This window comes from Halteromyces radiatus (assembly GCF_025201355.1).
Source record: "Halteromyces radiatus strain CBS 162.75 chromosome Unknown BX664scaffold_3, whole genome shotgun sequence".
Taxonomy (NCBI): domain Eukaryota; kingdom Fungi; phylum Mucoromycota; class Mucoromycetes; order Mucorales; family Cunninghamellaceae; genus Halteromyces; species Halteromyces radiatus.
In genome coordinates this window covers 133,413-154,023 of record NW_026251689.1, presented here as the reverse complement: position 1 = coordinate 154,023, position 20,611 = coordinate 133,413, and the positions used below count along the sequence as shown (strand labels likewise).

General features: G+C 32.8%; 10 protein-coding genes across 10 annotated transcripts; 3 read left to right on the top strand and 7 right to left on the bottom strand.

Annotated features, from left to right (window-relative positions):
- Positions 1–33: 33 nt before the first annotated feature.
- Positions 34–1,295, bottom strand: BX664DRAFT_327454 (3-oxo-5-alpha-steroid 4-dehydrogenase-domain-containing protein). The gene is made up of 2 exons (XM_051544413.1): positions 696–1,295; positions 34–560 (listed from the first exon to the last, which is right to left on the bottom strand). The coding sequence occupies exons 1-2, from the start codon at positions 1,225–1,227 to the stop codon at positions 154–156; spliced, it is 939 nt and encodes a 312-aa protein (XP_051400962.1). The 5' UTR covers positions 1,228–1,295; the 3' UTR covers positions 34–153.
- Positions 1,296–1,844: 549 nt separating this feature from the next.
- Positions 1,845–2,613, bottom strand: BX664DRAFT_261085 (uncharacterized protein; the record flags this gene model as incomplete). Its single annotated transcript, XM_051540662.1, has 4 exons — positions 1,845–1,933; positions 2,038–2,164; positions 2,240–2,443; positions 2,497–2,613. 4 exons carry the CDS (start codon positions 2,611–2,613, stop codon positions 1,845–1,847), a joined length of 537 nt encoding a protein of 178 aa, XP_051400961.1.
- A 170-nt stretch (positions 2,614–2,783) lies between these two features.
- Positions 2,784–5,312, top strand: BX664DRAFT_327451 (uncharacterized protein). The gene is made up of 11 exons (XM_051544412.1): positions 2,784–2,831; positions 2,912–2,999; positions 3,056–3,131; positions 3,235–3,612; positions 3,698–3,751; positions 3,820–3,900; positions 3,975–4,112; positions 4,169–4,247; positions 4,304–4,735; positions 4,803–4,942; positions 5,040–5,312. Exons 1-11 carry the CDS (start codon positions 2,804–2,806, stop codon positions 5,217–5,219), a joined length of 1,674 nt encoding a protein of 557 aa, XP_051400960.1. The 5' UTR covers positions 2,784–2,803; the 3' UTR covers positions 5,220–5,312.
- Positions 5,313–5,680: 368 nt separating this feature from the next.
- On the top strand, positions 5,681–7,166 carry BX664DRAFT_327449 (uncharacterized protein). Its single transcript, XM_051544411.1, has 2 exons — positions 5,681–5,820; positions 5,882–7,166. Exons 1-2 carry the CDS (start codon positions 5,715–5,717, stop codon positions 7,120–7,122), a joined length of 1,347 nt encoding a protein of 448 aa, XP_051400959.1. The 5' UTR covers positions 5,681–5,714; the 3' UTR covers positions 7,123–7,166.
- Positions 7,167–7,548: 382 nt separating this feature from the next.
- On the bottom strand, positions 7,549–10,179 carry BX664DRAFT_327447 (uncharacterized protein). The gene is made up of 7 exons (XM_051544410.1): positions 10,033–10,179; positions 9,732–9,965; positions 9,269–9,365; positions 8,443–9,180; positions 8,263–8,363; positions 8,078–8,188; positions 7,549–8,013 (listed from the first exon to the last, which is right to left on the bottom strand). The coding sequence occupies exons 1-7, from the start codon at positions 10,150–10,152 to the stop codon at positions 7,696–7,698; spliced, it is 1,719 nt and encodes a 572-aa protein (XP_051400958.1). The 5' UTR covers positions 10,153–10,179; the 3' UTR covers positions 7,549–7,695.
- Positions 10,180–11,693: 1,514 nt separating this feature from the next.
- BX664DRAFT_364489 (WD40-repeat-containing domain protein) lies at positions 11,694–13,358 on the top strand (the record flags this gene model as incomplete). The annotated part of the gene is made up of 2 exons (XM_051548423.1): positions 11,694–11,978; positions 12,057–13,358. The coding sequence occupies 2 exons, from the start codon at positions 11,694–11,696 to the stop codon at positions 13,356–13,358; spliced, it is 1,587 nt and encodes a 528-aa protein (XP_051400957.1).
- Positions 13,359–13,750: 392 nt separating this feature from the next.
- On the bottom strand, positions 13,751–15,301 carry BX664DRAFT_293598 (uncharacterized protein; the record flags this gene model as incomplete). Its single annotated transcript, XM_051542055.1, has 6 exons — positions 15,245–15,301; positions 14,835–15,099; positions 14,726–14,744; positions 14,154–14,648; positions 14,039–14,091; positions 13,751–13,942 (listed from the first exon to the last, which is right to left on the bottom strand). The coding sequence occupies exons 2-6, from the start codon at positions 14,958–14,960 to the stop codon at positions 13,751–13,753; spliced, it is 885 nt and encodes a 294-aa protein (XP_051400956.1). The 5' UTR covers positions 14,961–15,099; positions 15,245–15,301.
- A 22-nt stretch (positions 15,302–15,323) lies between these two features.
- On the bottom strand, positions 15,324–16,461 carry BX664DRAFT_327440 (uncharacterized protein). Its single transcript, XM_051544409.1, has 3 exons — positions 16,045–16,461; positions 15,845–15,975; positions 15,324–15,721 (listed from the first exon to the last, which is right to left on the bottom strand). The coding sequence occupies exons 1-3, from the start codon at positions 16,378–16,380 to the stop codon at positions 15,496–15,498; spliced, it is 693 nt and encodes a 230-aa protein (XP_051400955.1). The 5' UTR covers positions 16,381–16,461; the 3' UTR covers positions 15,324–15,495.
- A 424-nt stretch (positions 16,462–16,885) lies between these two features.
- BX664DRAFT_293593 (uncharacterized protein) lies at positions 16,886–18,414 on the bottom strand. The gene is made up of 5 exons (XM_051542054.1): positions 18,340–18,414; positions 18,112–18,253; positions 17,770–18,043; positions 17,343–17,706; positions 16,886–17,256 (listed from the first exon to the last, which is right to left on the bottom strand). The coding sequence occupies exons 1-5, from the start codon at positions 18,394–18,396 to the stop codon at positions 17,050–17,052; spliced, it is 1,044 nt and encodes a 347-aa protein (XP_051400954.1). The 5' UTR covers positions 18,397–18,414; the 3' UTR covers positions 16,886–17,049.
- A 131-nt stretch (positions 18,415–18,545) lies between these two features.
- BX664DRAFT_327428 (rab-GTPase-TBC domain-containing protein) lies at positions 18,546–20,527 on the bottom strand. Its single transcript, XM_051544408.1, has 10 exons — positions 20,300–20,527; positions 20,081–20,213; positions 19,964–20,016; positions 19,829–19,897; positions 19,644–19,738; positions 19,459–19,550; positions 19,258–19,359; positions 19,063–19,204; positions 18,823–19,001; positions 18,546–18,765 (listed from the first exon to the last, which is right to left on the bottom strand). Exons 1-10 carry the CDS (start codon positions 20,346–20,348, stop codon positions 18,597–18,599), a joined length of 1,083 nt encoding a protein of 360 aa, XP_051400953.1. The 5' UTR covers positions 20,349–20,527; the 3' UTR covers positions 18,546–18,596.
- Between the last annotated feature and the right edge of the window lie 84 nt (positions 20,528–20,611).

The window sequence follows — 20,611 nt, the reverse complement described above, 5'->3', positions numbered from 1 at the left end:
TATACAAAATAATAAACTTCTTTTCACGTTGACCTTTTTTTTTTTTATTTATTATATTTTATTTTATGAATGATGGTATAAAAAAGTTGTATTGTATCTATTCTATGAAGGGCAATGGGAAAATGGAATATGTGTATATCTGTATGAGCATGATTAAAATAAACCAGGTACCAAGATCCAACGTTGACGAGGAAAATCAGGAAAGGTGGTAACATACCAAGATTTGGTTTCAGAGGCAGTAACAGAAAGATTCAATAAAGTCCATAAGAATCCACAGAGTAGGATGATACTTCGACCTTGATAAATGATACACAGAGAAAGATAGATGAGAATATCGCATATATAATGAGGAGCTACCCAGATTTCAAACCAATCACCATGAGGTATACGATAACGACGATTATCTTTATCCTTCTTCCTTATGTTGTTACTTTCAGTTGTTCGTAATGATGCGAGTATAACATGACATTGATATTGATGTTTGGATGCATACAAAAAGAGACATACCCCTATCATCATACTATAGAATGAGATATCATTAGAAGAAACATTCGGATGATCTTTTCAAGAAATAAATAAATAAATAAATAAATAAGAAAAAAAATAAATGTGAGTATACGTGCCCTAATCTTTATCTTGTCAGTTCCAATAAAAACAACATTCATTGTTTTCTTTGCTTTATTTTTTTCTATTACCTTGCCATATCGGTAATGTGGCTACACCTTCCAACCAAGTACCAAACACCATAGCTCCATAAAAACCCAAACCGACTAGATAGTGAGAGATATGCATCCGAGCAAGAGAAGAAGGACGTTCAATCACTTGAGATTCATATAGCCGACGTGCTAAATGACAAGTCATCAATAAAAGACCAAGTTTGCACACAGACCAAGGCACGCGATCACCACCTGCAGGAGCATCCCAGTATTTCAATAATAGCAATAAAGGACCAAGATCATTAGTAGTATTTAATGGCGATAAAAAAACAAGCTCGTACCAACAGTATAGACTGAATATAAACCCAACAGCGTAAAAATGAGTAAACCAGGTCTTGGGAACCGTCAAGGATTGCAATTCCATGGCCCAGTTGGAGCGAGGTTGATCGGCTGTTTCATTCAACTTGCCATAAGCTAGTACAGAAGACCGTAAATCAGGTACAGTTTTGGCAAGAAGGCATAGACATGATAAAATAAGAAGACATCCGCTAATGATACAAATAAGAATCATCAATACATATGTATATATATATAAAAAGAGAGAGAGAGGGAGACAAGGTAACCCCCATTTCCAGATTGAAAGGAAAAAAAAAAGTATGTATCCACATTCAAAGACCGCATCCAGCATGTGGTTTATCCAGTGTAAAGTACAAATCAAAAAGTAGGTGGTTTTTTTTTTATTTCTTCCATTGGAAAGATGACATAACAAACTATGCTGATGTAGAAAAAAAAATGATGACAATGATGATGGTAAGATAAAAATAAAATGGTATCACGAAAAAAAGAAAAAGCATAAACAATCAAAAGGGGGGTAATATATATTTGTCATTGGTCTTGTTCAATAATAAACATGTAATAAACCAAAGGAGATATTTATCAGTATACCAGCCACTATACCTAATAAATTAGATAAAAGAATGAGTTTAACCTATTTTTTTTTTTTGATAATAATAATGATATATTACCCATCTGATGTCTTCGAGTAAAAACAGATTCACGGAACCAAAATAAACAGATGATGCCTAAAAAGAAGCCTAACATCAATCCCCACATCATTTCCTTGTATGTCCCCTGAACGGCTAAAAATATATAAAAACAAAAAAATTGAGTGTTTTGCAATTAAGGTTTTCAATCCCTCTCCTTACTTCCATCAGGTAAAGTTTCACCAGTATTGTCCATCCATTGTTCTTCCAGGTTCCTTGCTTGATCCGATGTTTCTAATATTTATATATCAGAAAAAGAGAGAGAGAAATGAGAATTCACTATTATCTAGTTATCCTTTTTTTTTTTTTTTTTTTTTTTTTTTTTTTTTTTTTTTTACCATCGCCAACTTGGGACAAACCATTCATCCTATGAAACTGAGTACGAATATTTCGAATGTCTTCTTCTGAGAAACCAGCTTCTCGTAATCGATCAAATCCAATAGATGCAGTCATTTGTGGTTGATTCTATAGAATTAAAGAAAAAAAAATTCTTTTCTTTAGAAAATATTGATCCCAAATTTATTTATTTTATATACTTACATTGATAGTCTTTTTTTCAGGTTTGTAGTCAGATACAGAGCAATGAATAAAAACAGGTGAAGGTGGTGCAATTTTTTGTTTAGAGTTCCGTAATGGCAACTTGCCAATATTGTAATCTAAAAGAGTCTTATTATCCTCCAAAACACGGCCATTGTGAATCAGTCGAAGATATTTATTTTCAGTACGAGTTGATGAACTTTTAATCTAATTATTAGAACATAAGTTAATAACTCTTTTGAATAAAACAGAATTTTTACCTTATCTTTGACAGTTTGAATAGTTTCAATAGGTGATATGTTTAAAATAAGGTCTTGTCTATCAGACCAACGTACATGAATATCTATAGAATCGTAATGATCGTTCAAAGATTGCATAAGAAAAAAAAACTAAAAAAAAAAAAGAAGAGGAAAAAAAAAAGCCAATACAATCATCAATACAACAAAAATCTGACCCCGAAAAAATAGTATGTCCGTTTTTTTTATTTTATTTTTTTTTTTCTTTTGTTTTCAGCATTTTTGACCTTTTTTTATTTTCCCCAGTTTTTTTTTTTTTTTTTCTTTGGAAATGACCTTACCACTACCTGATCTTATTGGTAATATTATTTATTCAACATTATAAAGAAAGTAAGTATATTCTTAACTAAAATATCTTGTCTTTTTTTCTTCTTTTTAGAAACTGCTTGTAGTCCTGCTCGATATGAAGCCGATGTTGCACTTAATCTCGAAATATGCGAAAGGATCAATATCAAAGGTGGTGGTTTGTAAGTCTCTTCAAATAATATATATATTGTATCTAATGACTTTATCTTTTTATTAGACCTCGATTAGCAGCTATGACTATTGTACGCCTTGTCAACAGTAAAAGAATCAATCAAGCTATGCTTGCCTTGACGGTATGCAAGAAAAAAAAAAGACAACTTTTTCTTTACACGTGGCGAAACCCCCGCTTTTCTCATCTCCTTCTTTCTTTTTTTTTTTTTTTTTTTTTTTTTTTAGTTACTTGACCATTGTGTAAAGAACTGTGGATATCCTTTTCATCTTCAAATTGCCACCAAAGAATTCTTGAATGCTCTTGTACGAAAGTTTCCTGAACGTCCTCCAGCGAATTATTCTCCTTCTGTACCAAGATTACATGGATCCTCTGATGCATCATGGAATCACTTTGACTATGTTCCTCAACAACCAACTGGGGCTAATCCGGTGATGAGTCGTATATTATATCTAATCAAGGAATGGAAAGTGGGATTGGCTGAACTGTCTCGTTACAAGAATGACCTCATCCATATCAAGGATATGTATCGATTGTTGCGCTACAAAGGTTATCGTTTCCCTGAAATCCGTGAAGCATCTCTTTCGGCATTAGCTCCACCAGAAGTATGTGATAGTAGGTTGAGATGAATGATACCTTTAACTCACATCCTATATTTTTTTATTTTATTTTTTATTTTTATTTTGATAGACATTACGATCAGCTGATGAATTGGAAGAAGAAGATCGTATTGCACAATCTGCTGTAAGTAGCAAATAAATATGATATACTAAGAGGAAGAATTAAATTGATAATTATTATTATTTTGATAGAAACTACAAGAATTGATTCGGCGGGGACGACCTCAAGACTTGGTGGAAGCCAATAGATTGATGAAGATTATGTCAGGTTATGTAAGTATTTTTTTTTTAAAAAAAAAAAAAAAGATGATTTAATGTTAATATCTTTTATTTTGGTATTTTATCAGGATCAACGAAGACAAACCAATTACAATGATATGTTTGCGGAAGAATTACACAAGATCGAAAATAAGGCGACTTTGTTATATGAAATGTTGGAGAATGTGAAAGAAGGTGAAATTGTCGATGCTAATGACATGATGAAGGTAAAAGAATGGAATATAAAATCATTTATACATAATATTTATTATTATTGGAATAGGAATTACAAAGTGCTTGTGCCAGTGCTTTACCGAAAATCTCAAAAATGGTCAAAGAAGAAGAAGATGAAGATAAAATAGGTAATGATCTGGATAACTTTTGTTTTATTTTTTTTTACTAATTGGTTATTATATAGAGGATTTGCTACGTATCAATGATATTGTTAACAATGTCATTGCAAAATACCAAGATATTCAAAAAGGTCTTTACAACACTCATTATGAAGTCAATACCAGTGGTCATGGAACCCCTCAACCAGTTGAAAATCAAAGTATTAGTCTAATTGATTTGGATAATGATAACGATATTTCTACACCACCAGTTGATGGATCACCAGCTCAGCAAACAAATGTGATGGATCAACTTTCAGATTTATTTGGGGAACAACTTAATACGACGTCTACTTTACAACTTGGACCTGAATCAATGTTATCTCAACCATTCAAGCCCACACTATCATCCAATAACTCTTCTCCATCAACTCCACCTATGGATATTATATCAAACACAACAGTGACACAATCACCAACAGTATCATCACAGACAAAAGTACAAGAACAAGAAGAAGGTAAATAAAAAAAAGGAAGATGACAAATTTTGACATACTGATTTTGTCTTACATTCATATGAAATAGTGGCGTTGCTCGATAAAAACGGATTGTCGGTGATTTTACAAGTTACCAAAGGTGACCCGATATGGAAAGTCAAAGCCCTGTTTTCCAACAAATCAACAGCAGCAATGGAAAACATGACATTACATTTAGCAGCACCAAAGGTAAAAAGAAAGGAAAATTAACGAAGCCTGAATGAAAGAAATCTGGATTCGGAACTCACAGGTGATACGAATTTCTTTTATATATTTTTATTTATAGACTATGCAATTGAAACTAGAACCTCAATCAAGTCAAACCATACCACCAAAATCGACCAATAGTGTATATCAAAACATCACAATTACCAACAAACTGAATCAGTCTCTACGTTTACGATATAAAGTGACTTATTATCAATTGGATGTACCAATGGAATTGACTGGGGAACTTTTACATTAGTTGATAATCAAAAAATTCAATAGATTTAGATTAGATATTCCTTTTTATTGTTTTGTTTGATGGAATAAAATATAAAAAAAAAGTGATACAAATGATGATCAAGAATGATTCTTTCAAAAATGAATACTGCGGACATCTCAATCTATCAAAAATCATACGCCACAAAATAGTAATCCGAGATTCTTCTTTTTTAAAGATATCGAAACGAATTGGGATTGAATATGACCAATAAATGTTGATGTAGAAGTTGGATGAATAAAGGAAAAAAAATGGCCGATCATGCGGGGGAGACTCATTGTTGGGGGAGCAAGAAAATCTAGGCCAATCAACATCGGGAATGGATGAGTAAGGCCTACACTTAGTTTGGTTTAGCGGAGATGTGTGTTTTTTTCATGGAAAAAAAAAGGTGTATTTAAAAACGTCATTTCTTTTTTTTTTTTTTTCTTTCCTTTTCTCTTCTTTTTTTTTAAAAAAAATTAATACCTTTTTATTTATATGATTAAAAAAAAGCAAAAAGGAAATTTATCTATTGAACTTTTACCTGAATTTGGACTGTCTCTTAATGGAGAACCTGTTTATTGTCCAGGGTCGGTATTTCAAGGTACAATGAAAAATTATTTTTATATTCATGGTTTTATTTATTCTCTTCCTTTATTTTATAGGTATTGTCCGTTTATCACTTCCACAACAACAACAACAACATAATGCTCAACGTCTTCGTATTATTTTTCATGCTGCCGAGTCAGTTCAGTTACATTCTACTATGGCATCCGTGATTAGAGGAAGACACCATCAATTGTTTGGTTCTCAACGTATTCTCTGGGAAAAATCGACTGACAGTCCATTCCCAAGTAACCAATATATTTTCACCATTCAAATGCCATTAGTACAACATCCACCGTCTATGGACTATGCAAGATTACGATATAAATGTCGATTCAAGCTGACTGCCATTCTCGATCACCAACCTTCTTCTTCTTCTTCGTTACAACCTTTATTGACAACACATCAATCTGTTCATTATCGTCCTTGGATTCCTACTCGCGCTCTCAAGATTCCAATGGTCCGTCATTCTAAATGGCTTGTGGTACAAATGCCCAATACGGATTATGTTGCGGGTGATACCTTCCAATTTCAAGTAACCTTATCACCTTCGGCGCTGGCGTCTTGTATTAAATCTTCCTTGGTTGGTATGCAAGTTATTATGGAACTGGTACAAATCGTCACACTTCCTTGTCAATTGGAGGATGAACGTGTTCCACCTTCTGAAACGACAGTAACTCGATCAACACCTATTGTGATTCATTCTCCTCCGATCTCGCTTCTTCTTTTGGATCAACAACAACAATCATCCTATCGACGTACCTCGATTTCATCCTCATCACCTTCTTTAGTACAATCATGTATTCAAACTTGTACTCGTCTCTCCATGAAGATCCCCAGTAATCTACCACCTAGTTATCATTACGGTCGTGTCATCACTGTACAATATGAACTTGTGCTTCATGTCTCGGGCAAGAAACGACAACGATCACTTTGGACCTCGATAGGTGAAGATGAAATTCGAATTCCTTTGGTGATTGGTACTCTTGGTCACGGCATTCGCATTCCTGATGATCTTTCCAACTATACTGACTATTCTGGCATCTTTGGTGACACGCGTTCTTCCGCAAATACATTAACAAGAATCCCTTCATCTACACCATCCATCGTATCTCAACAAGAAAATAATTCATCCTCTATTGACAACAACAACAACAACAACACTCATTCATTGCAAACAGTCCCGCCTCCGAAATTTTTACAAACTATAGAATATGAAAATGCTTTACCTACTTATCATCCATCCACTTTACCTCCTTATACTGCTTCCACATCTTGTACTCAATGTATATCTGTTTAGTATAGTTTATTTCTTATTACTAGTCATCTTTTTTTTTTTTTTTGTACAGATATCTATTTTATGGATTTCCTATTTTATTTTCTTTGTATATATATATTTTTTAGAACAATAAAAAAAAAAGGTAGACCCTTTGTTGTACATAACTACATTAAAAAAAAAAAGAAAGATAAGTAGTATGATGATTCCATTAGATGATTTGACGATTTGAAAAAAAAAAAAAAAAAAAAAAAGAAATGCGTGGAACAAAGCATCTCTGTATTGGGTAAAAGTTTCCATTTTCAATCTAGAAGGAGGGTAAAATAGATCATGCGTTACCCATCATTTGGCTTTTGTCATCGGATAAACCATCTACACACACATATTTTTTTTTTATTTTGGACAAATTAGCTTTATTGAGAAGAGTTAATTTACAAAAAAAAAAAAAAGGTAACAAGAAAAATAAATTGAAAAAAAAAAGGATGTTAAATGAATATCTAAATACAAATGAAGCAGAAAAGGTAATACAGGGATGATCCATATAAAAAAAATGAAAGAGTATATCATCTATAAAGAAGGAATAATAGAAGGATGTCATCATCGGGACCAATCACTGTCAAATCTACTTTTCTTTCTTGGTGTTTCATGTCCAGAGTGCGTCCGCTTACTACCACCACCAACAGCACCAGGTCGTCGATGTCGATAATGGGTATCCTTTTGCCATTCCGGTTTATAATCAATGGCTGGTTCTTCAATCGCCATTCGATCCATGACAGGTGCACCATGGAATCCTCCAAGTGTAGTAGTTGTCAATCCTTGTTTTTCATCTTCTGTCAAATCATCTAATGGAATGATCGATTCTCCATTTTCATAATTGAATAATCGTTTTGGTCCAAATCCATAAGCCCAATCCACCTAAAAAAAAAAAAGAAAAAAAAAAATTAAATCATCATCATGCCATCCCTAGTTTTGTTCTTACATGTACTTCAGTGTCATTGATCTTGAGATGAGTAGATCCATATTTGGCAGCTCGTGTTGCTTGGTGTGTTGAGAATTTAAGAAATGCATTGAGTGGTTTCTTTTTCCTGAACTATATATATATATGATTATCACAAATAGAGTAAAACGTTAGCTTTTATATTATTCATCATTATAATCGCTTACAACAACGCTGACCACTTTTCCATATTTGGAGAAAATATTTTCTACATCTTGTTGTTCTATATCTATTGGTAATGGTCCAACAAATAACGATCTTGTCAAAACTAAAGAAAAGATGAAGATTATTAGTAAATCTAAAGAAGTCATCGTCTCTCATCCCCATAGTTGTATATAAAAGTTTACCTCGAATGGTTCCAGCTGGCAATGTAGGGTCATGTATAGGATAGATCCCTTGAGAAGGAGGAGGAGGAAAAGGAGAAGAAGGTGTTCGATGAGGTGGGTACACGGTAGATGGATATGGTGGTAATGGAGGTTTGAATATCATTGGTGAAGATCCAGTTGCTGGGAATGATGATACTGCTGGAGGTGGAGGCCTGTGAATCAAGGGATTTTGATCTACAAAACTTCCAGGTGGCCAAGAAGGAGGAGGTTGTCGTTGTGATGAAGCATTAAATATTGATAATCCTTGGTATTGGTATTGTTGTTGTTGCTGCTGCTGCTGCTGTTGTTGTTGTTGTTGTTGTTGTTGTGGAAAAGAAAGAGATGAGGACATGATAGATGTTTGTTGTATTCGTGAATCCGGTGATAACGATCCTTGGTAATTCCTACTCGATACGAGGTCCCCCAAAATTTTGGCAAAAGCATCAGTTGATGGTGGATTTGTACTAAGTTCATTGTCAGGTTTGGAATAGATATCAGTATTGATGCTGGTATTGTTGCGAGTGTTAGTATTGTTGTTGTTATTGTTGGTCAATACTTGGTTAGAAGGAAGATCCTGAGTTGTTGCTGCTTGACCACCAGATAATAATGTACTAAGGTTTAAAGAACCAGAAGTTCCAGCATTCAAAGAAGATAAGGAAGCAAGTAAAGAAGCAGTATCAATAGCAGGAGGAGGATGAGGAGGTGTTGTTGAGTGAGACCCTGAAAGAAAGAAAGAGAAAAAAAAAATGTGGGTTCAGTTGAAAAAAAAAAAAAAAAAATTCAAAGTTCTCCAGTTCTTTTGTATCACCTTCATATCCAAATACAGTATCCTTCAAATCTTCAATCAAGTCCATTGGATATATTCCCTTGTTCCCCCAGATATCAAGTGTTTTTGTTACCTTCACCTACAATCAAGTAGATAGATATATAAATTTGTTGGTCAAATGGTTTTTAATAAATGTATTCAAAAAAAAAAAAAAAAAAATGGAAGCTAACTAAAACAACCCGATCAATACATCACAACTCATCCCGTGAATATTATATACCTATTTCCTAAAACCTTCAATTTCCATCCATTCGTTTATATATATATACGCACACAGACATACACACAGACACACACACACACACACACACACACACACACACACATGTATATATATATATATACAAGTACACACACAGAGAGGGACGTACATACATACATACACGCACATATACGAAATATATCACAATATCATGGTCTCATCTTCTTTTTTTTTATATCATACCTTGTCTTTTTCTGTACAATCAGCAAAACAGCCATAGAGAGCTTGACTCCATAATAGATTTGTAAAACGCTTGATATAGTTTTGTAAATGATCGGTATCTTTGTATTGCTTGTCCCTTAATAGCTTATGTACCTTGGCAGAGATGGCATCAATGACATAAAGACCAGCTACGCGATAATCACCCGGTGCTTTTCCAATAAAATTGATAATGGCTTGCGTAATATATTGGTGGTGCTACAAAAAGAAAGAAAAAAAAAGATTGATATATTTACTGCTAACTATTATTTTTTTTATTTCTTACTTGTGGATGTTCAATTGCCAAGTTCTTTAAAATAGTGATGCGAGATACTGATACAGCAGATTTTGAAGATAGAATTTTTTCCAGTTCCTTGTCATATATGATAGGATCCCAATTATCCATTGTAAAGAAAAAAAAAAAAAGGTTGACACAAAGCAAAACAAAAGGAAAGAGGAAGTAAAGAAAACAACAAAATAAAAAGGTCCCCCAATGGAAAAAAGAAGTGGATATGACAAACTCCGCTTAAGTCACAATTCATTATGCTTGAAAAAGAATTAAAATCTAACATAATGTAAAAAATCTTTCTTTTTTATTCAAACTATATATAACATTTTTCATAATGAAAACAAGCTAGATGATCATTGTACCTTATGTCGGAAATCAAGTCTAATCTATTCAATCGAACAATGCATCCTTTTTCTTTTCTTTGTGGTAACAAAAGTACATTTATTTCGACTTTATTTTCATATATACCGAATGGATGATGATCAAATGATTGATGACCATTTTAATGATACCATTTGTCAATTTTAATTAACATCTATCCTTTAATACGTCGATCATTCATTCATCATCCTTTTTCAATTGCCATTATTTAACTATCGTCATCCTTTCTTTATTCATTTCATCATCATCATCATCTCATCCACAATATATTTCGATTTCTTATTAACATGTTGAGAAACCGCTTCAGATCATATGTCGTAGACAAAGAAAAAAAAAAAGAATATTTCTCTTTCATTGTCCATGTGGATAGTAAAACTCAATCATCACACACAGAAATCTTCTTTGTCTCATCAGAAGTTGATCAAATACTCTCTAGCTTTTTTTTAAAAAAAAAAAAATTGAAGATTGAAATGCAATGATGATGATAAAGCATTATCAGTCTGATGTTACCGGAGAATGGGTGTATGATCGGTGATAGTTGAAAGTGTGGCTTTCATTGAAAGGTGAACTGGTTACAGCTGTGATTTTGAAGCTGCAGAATTATCATCACAAAAGAAGTTTCGTGCATTGTGATAAATCATCATTTATAGAAGAAGAATAAAAACATCTAATAAAACTTTCTTTCCTCTCTTTCTTTAATCATGAATTTCTATAATCTTACTATAATATGAATGAATTCTATTTTATTATATATAAGATCATATATTAATAATATGTATATAAATATGATAAACGCGTACCTCTTTTGTCATGAGATGGGTGATACAACGTATGAAGACAAAAATTTTTTTCACTAGGGAAAAATGGGTCACTTTTAGATTTCCGCTCACTTTGAGATTTTTTATTATTATATGCGCAAAAGAAGAAAATAATTAACTCTTTTTCTTTTTTTCTCTCCTAACTCTTTCTTTTCTTTTTTTTTTTTTTTTTTTTACTTTGTCTCTTTTCTTGTTTTTCTTTTTTACCTCGTCCATTCTTCAATTTGTCCATCATTGATGGAGGTAACTTCGAAAACACCAAAAGTGGAAGATAAGCGTCCGGTCTCTATGGCCAAATCACTTCTTTCCAAAGTAAGTCGACCTTTATCGGATACTTTCAATGTTACTTCCAACAATCAACAACAACAACAAGAATCAACGACAACAACAACAACAACAACAAAAGTAGCATCCACTAAAAATGTAACAACAAAGGAACAACCACGACAACAACAAAGTATGCTAAGTTATCTCTTCCAAAAGAATCCAACCAAATCTTCCAAAGGTTTTACTTCTCCTTCAACTAGCAATACTTCATCAAAAACAACTATCAACCACAGTTCTCCAACTAGGAAAAAATCCGACTCATCCTCTCACAAGCGACAACAATCAAAACAATATCCACCCTCAGATCCACGCGCTACCTTGAAACGATCTCTCTCAGCACATTCTGGTTTAGACGCTGTTAGTCAAGATTGGCTTAATGCTCCTCGTCCAATTAAAACAGTCAAGAGAATGGAAAGTGTAAGTAAATAGAAATAAAAAAAAAAAAAAAAAAAAAAAAAAAAAAAGGTTTATACTAATTCTTCATTTTAAATTTAGTTCGACCGCTTTATTCCCCATCGACAAAGCATGGACATGTCGTCTTCTCAATTCAATCTTGCCAACAAAAACGAATCGACTGATTTGGATCACGACACTGATGATTACAACAATAGTGTAGCTCATGCTCTTGGATATGCCCGCGATAAACGTATTCTCTCATTTGTACCTAACCCACCGGAATACAAGAAATCTGAAGATATTCGTCGCAACCCATTATCACTCTATACCGTTGGTGGACGTATTCAACATTCATCCTCATCATTTTCACCAGCATACCATCTTCAACAGCGCAATACCATTCCTATGCGCCGTATTGTCACAGCCCCTGAAAAGATCTTGGACGCGCCCTATATGAAGGATGATTATTACCTCAACTTATTGGATTGGTCTTGTCAGAATGTGGTAGCCATTGGTCTAGATCGGTCAATCTATCTTTGGAATGCAGATAACGGAACGATTCAACCTCTCAACTACAATGGTGATGAAACTATTACATCTTTATCCTGGTCAGCAGATGGTAGCTATCTTGCACTTGGAACAGGATCAGGTGATACTCAAATCTGGGATGTGGAAGCTAACAGCAAACTACGATCCATGACAGGCCGTCAATGTCGTGTTGGAGTACTTTCATGGGAAAAATACATTGTCTCTTCAGGTGCTAAAGATGGTTCTATCTGGAATCATGATGTACGGGTGGCAAAACACAAGACAGCAGAATTGCTCAAACATGAAGATGAAGTATGTGGATTGAAATGGTCTCCTGATGGTACAAACCTAGCAAGTGGTGGTAACGACAACTTTGTATGTGTATGGGATGCACGCTCCACCAATCCAAAATTCTGTAAAGATGTTCATCGAGGTGCAATCAAGGCGTTGGCATGGTGTCCTTGGAATCATCATGTATTGGCGACTGGAGGAGGACGTGAGGATAAGAAAATTCACTTTTGGAATACAAAGACCACGGCACGTATCAATAGTGTCAAAACTGAATCTCAAGTGACATCTCTTCATTGGTCCAAACATTATAAAGAAATCGTCTCTACACATGGTTATCCCAATAATCAGCTATCTGTCTGGAGTTTTCCAAAACTACAAAAACTCATCGATATTCCTGGTCATGATTCCCGTATTCTCCATTCTGCTTTGAGTCCTGATGGTCAAGTCCTGGCTACTGCTGCTGCTGATGAAAATCTCAAGTTTTGGCGTATCTTTGAAAATGATGGTTCAAGAAGTTTGATCTTACCCAAAGGCCAAAGTGATAAGTCTGATTGGATTCGCCGTACTACTAGTTTACGTTAATTGACAACATTTTTTATTTTCTTATGATGTTGATTTGTTTTTATTAGTTATCACTTCTTCTTATTCTTTTTCTCTTCTATATATATATATATAACAATAAAACATGTATCTTTCCTTTTTTTTTTTTTTTTTTTTTTTTTTACTTTTTTTTATTTGATATATGTGCTTTTTTATTTAGACTTTATGATTTCCTTTTTTGGAGTCTGTTAAGAAAAACAGACACGTGGAACGGATGGTGTAACATGACAAGTTTTCAATGATGATCCTTTTTTTATTTGCACAAAATACAAATATGTATAAATAAAGAAATGATTCATTTATTTTTTTTATATGAATACAAAACAATCATACTAAAATACACTATAATACATAAACTAAATAACAACTATGTATTATTTTCGTTTCTTGGATGCACTTTCCAATAAACACCGATTGCATTGGCAAGTAAAATAATAATCTTGTAAAAGTTTCTGTCGTCGGTTCATCACAGGTAAATCAGTGTCAGTATAAGCAATGGTCAAAGGATCCTCTTTTTGGATGGTGCTGAGCGTTCGAATAGTCATTTCCCTGAATTTTCCACGAGGCTGAGTAAATACAGAAGGATATATATGGATGATTTCCTCCTTCTCCAATTGTTCAACCATTTCTTCTTCCAATCCTTCCTCTGTCCATTGTTCCACTTGACAATTATATGCACAATCATGATTGAATAAGGATGCTAACGGATAAAGTGCTAAAAAAAAAAAAAAAAAAAAAAAAGGAGTAAGATTATTTCTAGGACATATCCTACTTTACCTCTTCCTGCTACCACATCCAATCTATTTTCCAAATAAATCCCAAAACCATTTGATTCAATTTTCGACACAAGATGCATGATGTCCGCATCGGTTTCATGAGGAAGCAGCCAACCCAATGCAGAGATATGTTTCCATAAAAAAGTGTGTATCCGATGCCAGTCTCGTTTGATATCTTGATCCCAATCATCATAATGTGATTCCAAATGTTGTACTAAAGTATAGGAATTATCTTCATTGTTCTTTTGTCGTTGCCAATAGATCATCACCACCAATTTTGCTACACTTTTCATATGACGGTCTACCTTTTTCAAAGAAGCTAGCTTCCGTAACACATCACAACAACCTGGATCATGCCATTTTAAGTACTTGTTTGCACAGTCGATGCTGCAGAAATATACCTGGTCACAGCCTAGACAATGGGTTGAAAAACTTTTGGTTGGATGAGCACAAAGACACCGAGCACAAAGTCGTTTTTTGAAACTGTCAAAAATAGCTACCAACAAAAAAAAAAAAAAAAAAAAAAAAAAAAAGTCAGTTCAGACCATGGAATGACAAGGATTTATAATTTACCTGTAGCATAAGGAGTCACCTAAAATAAAGGAAACATATATATATATATATATATTAGTTTACATTCATCCTCTGAAACGTCCTATTTTTTTTTTCCTTTTTGTCTTACTTTCAACACGGTTGTACCTGGATCAATGATTTGTTTTGCTACATATTCTCGTCCTTTTCCTTGTGTCGATTTCGAATAAATAAGAGAGAATCCATCAAAACAAGATAAAGAAACATCAGTAGTCATTTAAGACTGAAAAAAAGAGAGAGAGAAAGAAAGAGTACGAACTTCTTGACATGAGTGTTTTCATTGGAGTTTTCGTTCTCCGCATGAGACCACAACAAATTTTCACAGTGACTTGATAATGATGAAGAAATCAATTATCCTAAAAAAAGCAAAAGAATATATAAAAAAAAAAGGAAAGCTATCAGATCATCTTGAGCAAAATAACATACCCGGTCCGTTCATGAATCTAAAAGGAAGATGACACTATTTGTTTCATTTTCTCTAACATCACAACAAACTATTACCCTCATTCATGCCATTTGTGTTCGGTCTTTGAAAGATAGTGTTCAGACCAACTAAATATTGTAAATATAAACATGATTATTTATATTTATTAAAAAAAAAAAAAGGTAAAATGGGAAATAGGTATATATATATATATATAAAGAAGAAGAAAGTAGAAGTATACACATAGAATGGATGAAAATTAACTAGAGAAAGAAGATATATAAAAAGAATATTACAAAGCAAGATCACGTCATTAATGTAATAGATACTATTTGAGTGGCCGTTTATGTTGTATATAATTGTAAAAAGGAACAGGGTAGTAAGGTGAAGGACATAATAATGTAGATTGAGAAGAGGATGATAATATGGCAGGTGGTGATGGAGAATCCAGTAAAGGAGAATGAATTGTATGTTGAGTAAGAGGACTTGAGCTTGAATCCGAATCAGAAGGTGATGTTGGTAAATTTGAAGAAGAAAACACCAAGACATTTGGACTATAAATAAAGAAAGGATATGTAAGGGGAATTGTTTTTTTTTTTTTTTATGATTTTTGACAATATCGATGATGGACAATGCATCAACTCACAGAATCTTTTTTTATTTATTTATTTATTTACCGTTTTTCAGCATGACAGGCCATTTTATGTCTTGAAAGAGTTGTTTTTCTTGTAAATGATTTTTCACATTTATCACAAGTATAAGGTCGATTACCAGTATGAGTTCTTCGATGACGCGCCAAAGAGGAAGACTAAAAAAAAAAAAAATCAGTTCAAGTGAAAACAAGAAAAAAAAAATATGACCCGAACTTTGAACCTACATCACTAAATGCTTTTTCACAAAAAGGATATTCACAAGTATGAGGTCTTTCACCAGTATGAGTACGACGATGAACAGTCAGAGCTGATCGTTGAATAAATTGTTTGTTGCAACCTGCCCAATCACATGGAAAAGGTCGTTCACCAGTATGAATACGACAATGTCTTGCCAGATCCGATCTTCGGGAAAAAGTCTTGCCACAAGAACCCCAGTTGCATGTAAAAGGTCGTTTGACTAGTTGACTAGAATGGTGAACAACTGATGTTACCGATCTTGAGGTCGTGTTATATAGATCATTTGGTGTATTATTATTGTTTAAAAGTAAAGGTATATTCATTTGAAATAGTTAAATACAGAAGAAAAATAAAACAAAGAGAAAAGTCAAAAAAAAGGAGAGAGAAAAAAAAAAAGAAAAAGAAAAAAGAGAAATGGAAAAAAAACATCCTTTTTTTTTATATATACCTGAAATAGTTGGGAAGGACATCAGCCCAAAAGTTCACGGGGACGGAGTTTTGATGTAAACAACGAAAAACAGTGTGTAGGATAATAATGCTAGATGGGGGCATGAGCCAAACTGTTCGATGAAAACAAAATAAACATACCATGTGATAAAAAGATGTCTTGAAACACAATACCGTAATGCGTGCCTTTATTTTTATATATAGCAATTAGATGATGATACCAATCAACGAACCCTTTTTTTTTTTTTGGTTGTTGAAGCACTTATAGAAGAAATCCGTGACGCAAAATCCGTTCCTTTTTTAATAATTATTTCCAACTTGTTCATCCTTTATTATCATGTGTATTTATTTTATACAAAAGGTATGATTTGATTTGATAGGTTTTTATTTTTTTTTTTTTTGGAAATGAATACAAAACTAACAAACGATGATGATAAGACAAAAGGGAGTAAAAAGTGGGAAAGTAAGTCAAATATATGTATATATATAAAAAAAAAAAAAGAATTGTAGTAACAAATGATAATATAAAGATTGACCTAACTAATCTATTTTTGTAATTCTTGAATACTATATAATCTGGCAAGACTAGGGCCAGCAAATTGATTGAGTTGCTTGGTAAAGTTGTGCATTTGAGCACTAAGAATCATGGAATCTAAACGACTTGGTTCCGTAGGAAGCTTAAACAGAGTGTTGACTTCATCTTCAGGTAATGGTTTTTGTCCTTGTGCCACACGTAATGCATTTTCTTGTTTCTAATCATTCAAAACAATATTTAATAACAAATAAAAACTTTTTTTTTCTTTTTACTCCTTTTTTGTCTCTTATCTTTTAAACTTACTCTTCTGGTAAGCCATGCTTGCATCTTGGCTTGTTCACGAGCCACACTTCGTTGCCAATATTGATAGTTGTTTTGTTCTTGTTGTTGAGCATCCGAGCAATCCAAGAGGTATTGTAAGTTCTTTTGCATAAAGGGATCTAATTCCAAATCCAATACATCAAAATTGGGTGCAAGAGGTCGAGATTCTTCAATTTCCGTTTGAGTTGCCTTTTGAGAACCAAAGGTTGATAATGATTCCAGTCGTTCCACTTCCAATTTAGGCATTTCAATGTTGTGAAGCATCAAAGTAACTAGATGTGAGTTGTGAACTTGTACAGGCAATTCTTCAAAGATGTTGGAGAAAGACAATTTGGCTTCGGCAAGACTATATATAAAATAAGAAATATTAGTATATATCTTCTACTCTTTTTTTTTTTTTTATATATACCTTTCAGTTGTGAATTTTTTAGCTTCATATGCCTTCATAAAATCCTTTTGTAATCTGAATGCTCGTAAGCTCAAATTACTTTGTGCTGTGCTTTTGGACACGTCGTGAATCAAGACAACTGATTGTTCAGTCAAAGAGCTTTGATAACTGTACTGAGTTTCGATCAAATTCAAATCTACAAAGTTGCCAAGGTGAGCGGATCGATACCATCCTACTGTATTATTATCCACATTAACTGCACGAAGACATTTCATCATTTCCAATTGATATTGAGCTATATATTTCAAAAAAAAAAAAAGGTCAGAAATCATGATAAATATTTGTTTCTTTGTATCATTTTACCACTGGCAGATTCGTCATCATCAGCAGGAAAAGGGAAACAGTTTGTAACTTCTAAAGTACCCTTTTCATCCAAACCAAGTAATTGACCGGTAACATCACTAGGATAGGATTCACGACAGTGTTTGATGATTTTCAAAACAACCTATAGAACAAACAAAATAGATAGAATATATATTATTTTTCAATTAACATGCTAAAATTATATTTTTCTTGACATGACTCTCTTACCAAACCATCAAGTTGCACTACTTTGAGAGGTTCTGAATGAGGTAGACTGATAGCCATTGCAAGGTGAAAATGAAGAAAAGAAAAAAGAGGTAAGGTTTTTTTTTTTTTTTTTTTTCCTTACTATCCAAAAACAAATTTTTTCGCTTTCCGTGACTCGCTCAAGTCTACCAAATTAACCAAAAAGTCAACTGCGGTATTCAAAAAAAAAAAAAAAAAAAAAGAGAGCTTTATTGTTAAAACTATAAAACAAATCTAATCTATTCAGTGCCATCATCAAGACAACACCTCCTTTTGGTTAACCATTCTGTCAGTAGTTCATCTTCCCATTCTTCCACAGGTACATCATTTGCTAAATATTGATCCGCCTTGAGTCGATCAGGTACCTTTTTACCATCCCAATCATGTTCCCATGTATTGATAGTTGATCTATTATAAATGAAAAAGTTTAATCATCCCAATTATGAATAAAATATCTCTACTTACTCATCATGTAACCAAATCCCACTACGTTTTTGAAGATATAATGATGAATAATTTGCTTCCAGATGACAAGCCAGTTGAATAGTACGTTCTATATCAATATCTTCAGGTATGTGAGTCATAAGTGAATGTAAGTATTCTGGATCAGCACCAAGTAATTCATCCCGTCGAATTAATGTAATCTATACATAAAAAACATTGAATCAATTCATTTCAAATATAATATTTGTTTATTTGACTTACAGCACTTGCTACATATAATGGCATCATGGCAGAGCTGGCAATAAACAGGTCGAAGAGTCGAGTGATTTTGTTAAAATCGGTTAAATCATGACTGAACCAAGTCAAAACCCAACTGAGAGCATAGAATGGCATGACATTATTCCTATTAAAAAAAAAAAAAATGAGATGATGAATCTTTTGTTATCTCCCATTTACCTTTCCATAAAAGTCATTAATTCAGTATCTTCATATTCAATAATAGACATCATCAAGCGTAATTGTTTTGATATAGGATCAAACGAATCAAGCATCGCATCTGTAAAAGAGAAGAAAATAGTCAAGGAAAATAAATTGAATAGATATCATCATGTAGTACAAATATCATGATCAAAATGAAAATAATAAAAAAAAGGATATCTAGTAAAGAAAAGTGCCACATTTTCAGCTGCTGGAATACCCGCCCTTTTTCCAAGTACCAATAAAAATACAGTACATATATCATGAAAACCCTATTTTGGTATAAATAAAAAAGAAAAAAAAAGAAAGAAAGAAAATAAACAGTAAGATCACAAAATACATATAAATATTACAAATCATCTTACCTGATAATATTTCAGTCTAGGATTTCGCCATAATATTTCCACAATCATACGATGTAATTCTTGTTGTTTGCGAGCCTTCAAGTTAGGTGTAATATCTATTAAAAAGAAAACAATAAATATTCTTTTTTTTTTAACTCACGGAGATATTTTTCCATATCCTAATTATAATAATCTTTTTTTCCCACCTTGAGGATAGTAATATAATGATCGTTCAACGTCTTTGGATATTTGTATAGGATCAGCTATATCATTGGCTACATCAAAAAGAAAACAATCAATATACAATATCCCTTCATATTATCTATCATATCACATCCTACCACTGCCTTTTTCATCAATATAGTATCCTTGGTGAGTTCGTAATAGAATTGGCCTAAGAAAAAAAAAAGAGTTGATATATAACATTCATTATGATAACTTCTTTTTTATATTATTACCAGACATACTGGCGAAACGAATCTTTCATAAAACCTCCTGGTTCCCTGGCCATCTTTTGTAAAGTAGTAAAATCATTGTGAGTGATTGCTTGTCGTATAAGTTCCAATCGTTGAGTGTGAATCATAGTCTTTACTATTTAATATTTTTTTTTAAAAAAAAAAAGAGAATATCTTTCGTTAATATATAATAATTATATTTCATCTATTTTTTTAACATACTTAGAGACATCTTCACACCCAAGGAAAGATTGTTGGTCAAGTCATGCATAAGTAAATGTGAAGAGATTTCAGAGGAAATAAATACATAAGAGAAGAGTTGTTGGTTTGTATATTAATTCATCCACAAAAGAAATAGAGATGTTCTCTCTATAATAGGTTTTGTTTGTTTGTTTGATCAATTGGAAAAACTATAGTGTAGAAAAAAAAAAGGGTAAAGAAAAAAAGAGAAAAAGAGGGAGAAAATAATAAAAAAAAAAAAAAAGATAGAGAAGAATGATTTGAAATTCCGATTATTTCTATTATGTATATGAA

What these genes read in the sequence shown, in the direction of transcription:
- BX664DRAFT_327428 (XM_051544408.1), bottom strand. Translation starts at nt 20,348, where the DNA reads ATGCATGACTTGACCAACAATCTTTCCTTGGGTGTGAAGATGTCTCTA. An exon ending in TATTGATGAAAAAGGCAGTG is followed by an intron (nt 19,898 to 19,963) that starts GTAGGATGTGAT and finishes TTTTTGATGTAG; the next exon opens with CCAATGATATAGCTGATCCT. An exon ending in CATTATATGTAGCAAGTGCT is followed by an intron (nt 19,002 to 19,062) that starts GTAAGTCAAATA and finishes TTTTATGTATAG; the next exon opens with ATTACATTAATTCGACGGGA.
- BX664DRAFT_327454 (XM_051544413.1), bottom strand. Translation starts at nt 1,227, where the DNA reads ATGATTCTTATTTGTATCATTAGCGGATGTCTTCTTATTTTATCATGT. An exon ending in CACATTACCGATATGGCAAG is followed by an intron (nt 561 to 695) that starts GTAATAGAAAAA and finishes TTTCTTGAAAAG; the next exon opens with ATCATCCGAATGTTTCTTCT.
- BX664DRAFT_327451 (XM_051544412.1), top strand. Translation starts at nt 2,804, where the DNA reads ATGACCTTACCACTACCTGATCTTATTG. An exon ending in ATCGTATTGCACAATCTGCT is followed by an intron (nt 3,752 to 3,819) that starts GTAAGTAGCAAA and finishes TTATTTTGATAG; the next exon opens with AAACTACAAGAATTGATTCG. An exon ending in TGAAGATTATGTCAGGTTAT is followed by an intron (nt 3,901 to 3,974) that starts GTAAGTATTTTT and finishes GTATTTTATCAG; the next exon opens with GATCAACGAAGACAAACCAA.
- BX664DRAFT_293593 (XM_051542054.1), bottom strand. Translation starts at nt 18,396, where the DNA reads ATGGCTATCAGTCTACCTCATTCAGAACCTCTCAAAGTAGTGCAACTT. An exon ending in TAGTGCAACTTGATGGTTTG is followed by an intron (nt 18,254 to 18,339) that starts GTAAGAGAGTCA and finishes TTTGTTCTATAG; the next exon opens with GTTGTTTTGAAAATCATCAA. An exon ending in AAGCATGGCTTACCAGAAGA is followed by an intron (nt 17,257 to 17,342) that starts GTAAGTTTAAAA and finishes TTGAATGATTAG; the next exon opens with AAACAAGAAAATGCATTACG.
- BX664DRAFT_327449 (XM_051544411.1), top strand. Translation starts at nt 5,715, where the DNA reads ATGATTAAAAAAAAGCAAAAAGGAAATTTATCTATTGAACTTTTACCT. An exon ending in TCCAGGGTCGGTATTTCAAG is followed by an intron (nt 5,821 to 5,881) that starts GTACAATGAAAA and finishes TTTATTTTATAG; the next exon opens with GTATTGTCCGTTTATCACTT.
- BX664DRAFT_327440 (XM_051544409.1), bottom strand. Translation starts at nt 16,380, where the DNA reads ATGAATATACCTTTACTTTTAAACAATAATAATACACCAAATGATCTA. An exon ending in GTGAAAAAGCATTTAGTGAT is followed by an intron (nt 15,976 to 16,044) that starts GTAGGTTCAAAG and finishes TTTTTTTTTTAG; the next exon opens with TCTTCCTCTTTGGCGCGTCA. An exon ending in GCCTGTCATGCTGAAAAACG is followed by an intron (nt 15,722 to 15,844) that starts GTAAATAAATAA and finishes CTTTATTTATAG; the next exon opens with TCCAAATGTCTTGGTGTTTT.
- BX664DRAFT_327447 (XM_051544410.1), bottom strand. Translation starts at nt 10,152, where the DNA reads ATGGATAATTGGGATCCTATCATATATGACAAGGAACTGGAAAAAATT. An exon ending in TGGCAATTGAACATCCACAA is followed by an intron (nt 9,966 to 10,032) that starts GTAAGAAATAAA and finishes TTCTTTTTGTAG; the next exon opens with CACCACCAATATATTACGCA. An exon ending in ATTGTACAGAAAAAGACAAG is followed by an intron (nt 9,366 to 9,731) that starts GTATGATATAAA and finishes ACTTGATTGTAG; the next exon opens with GTGAAGGTAACAAAAACACT.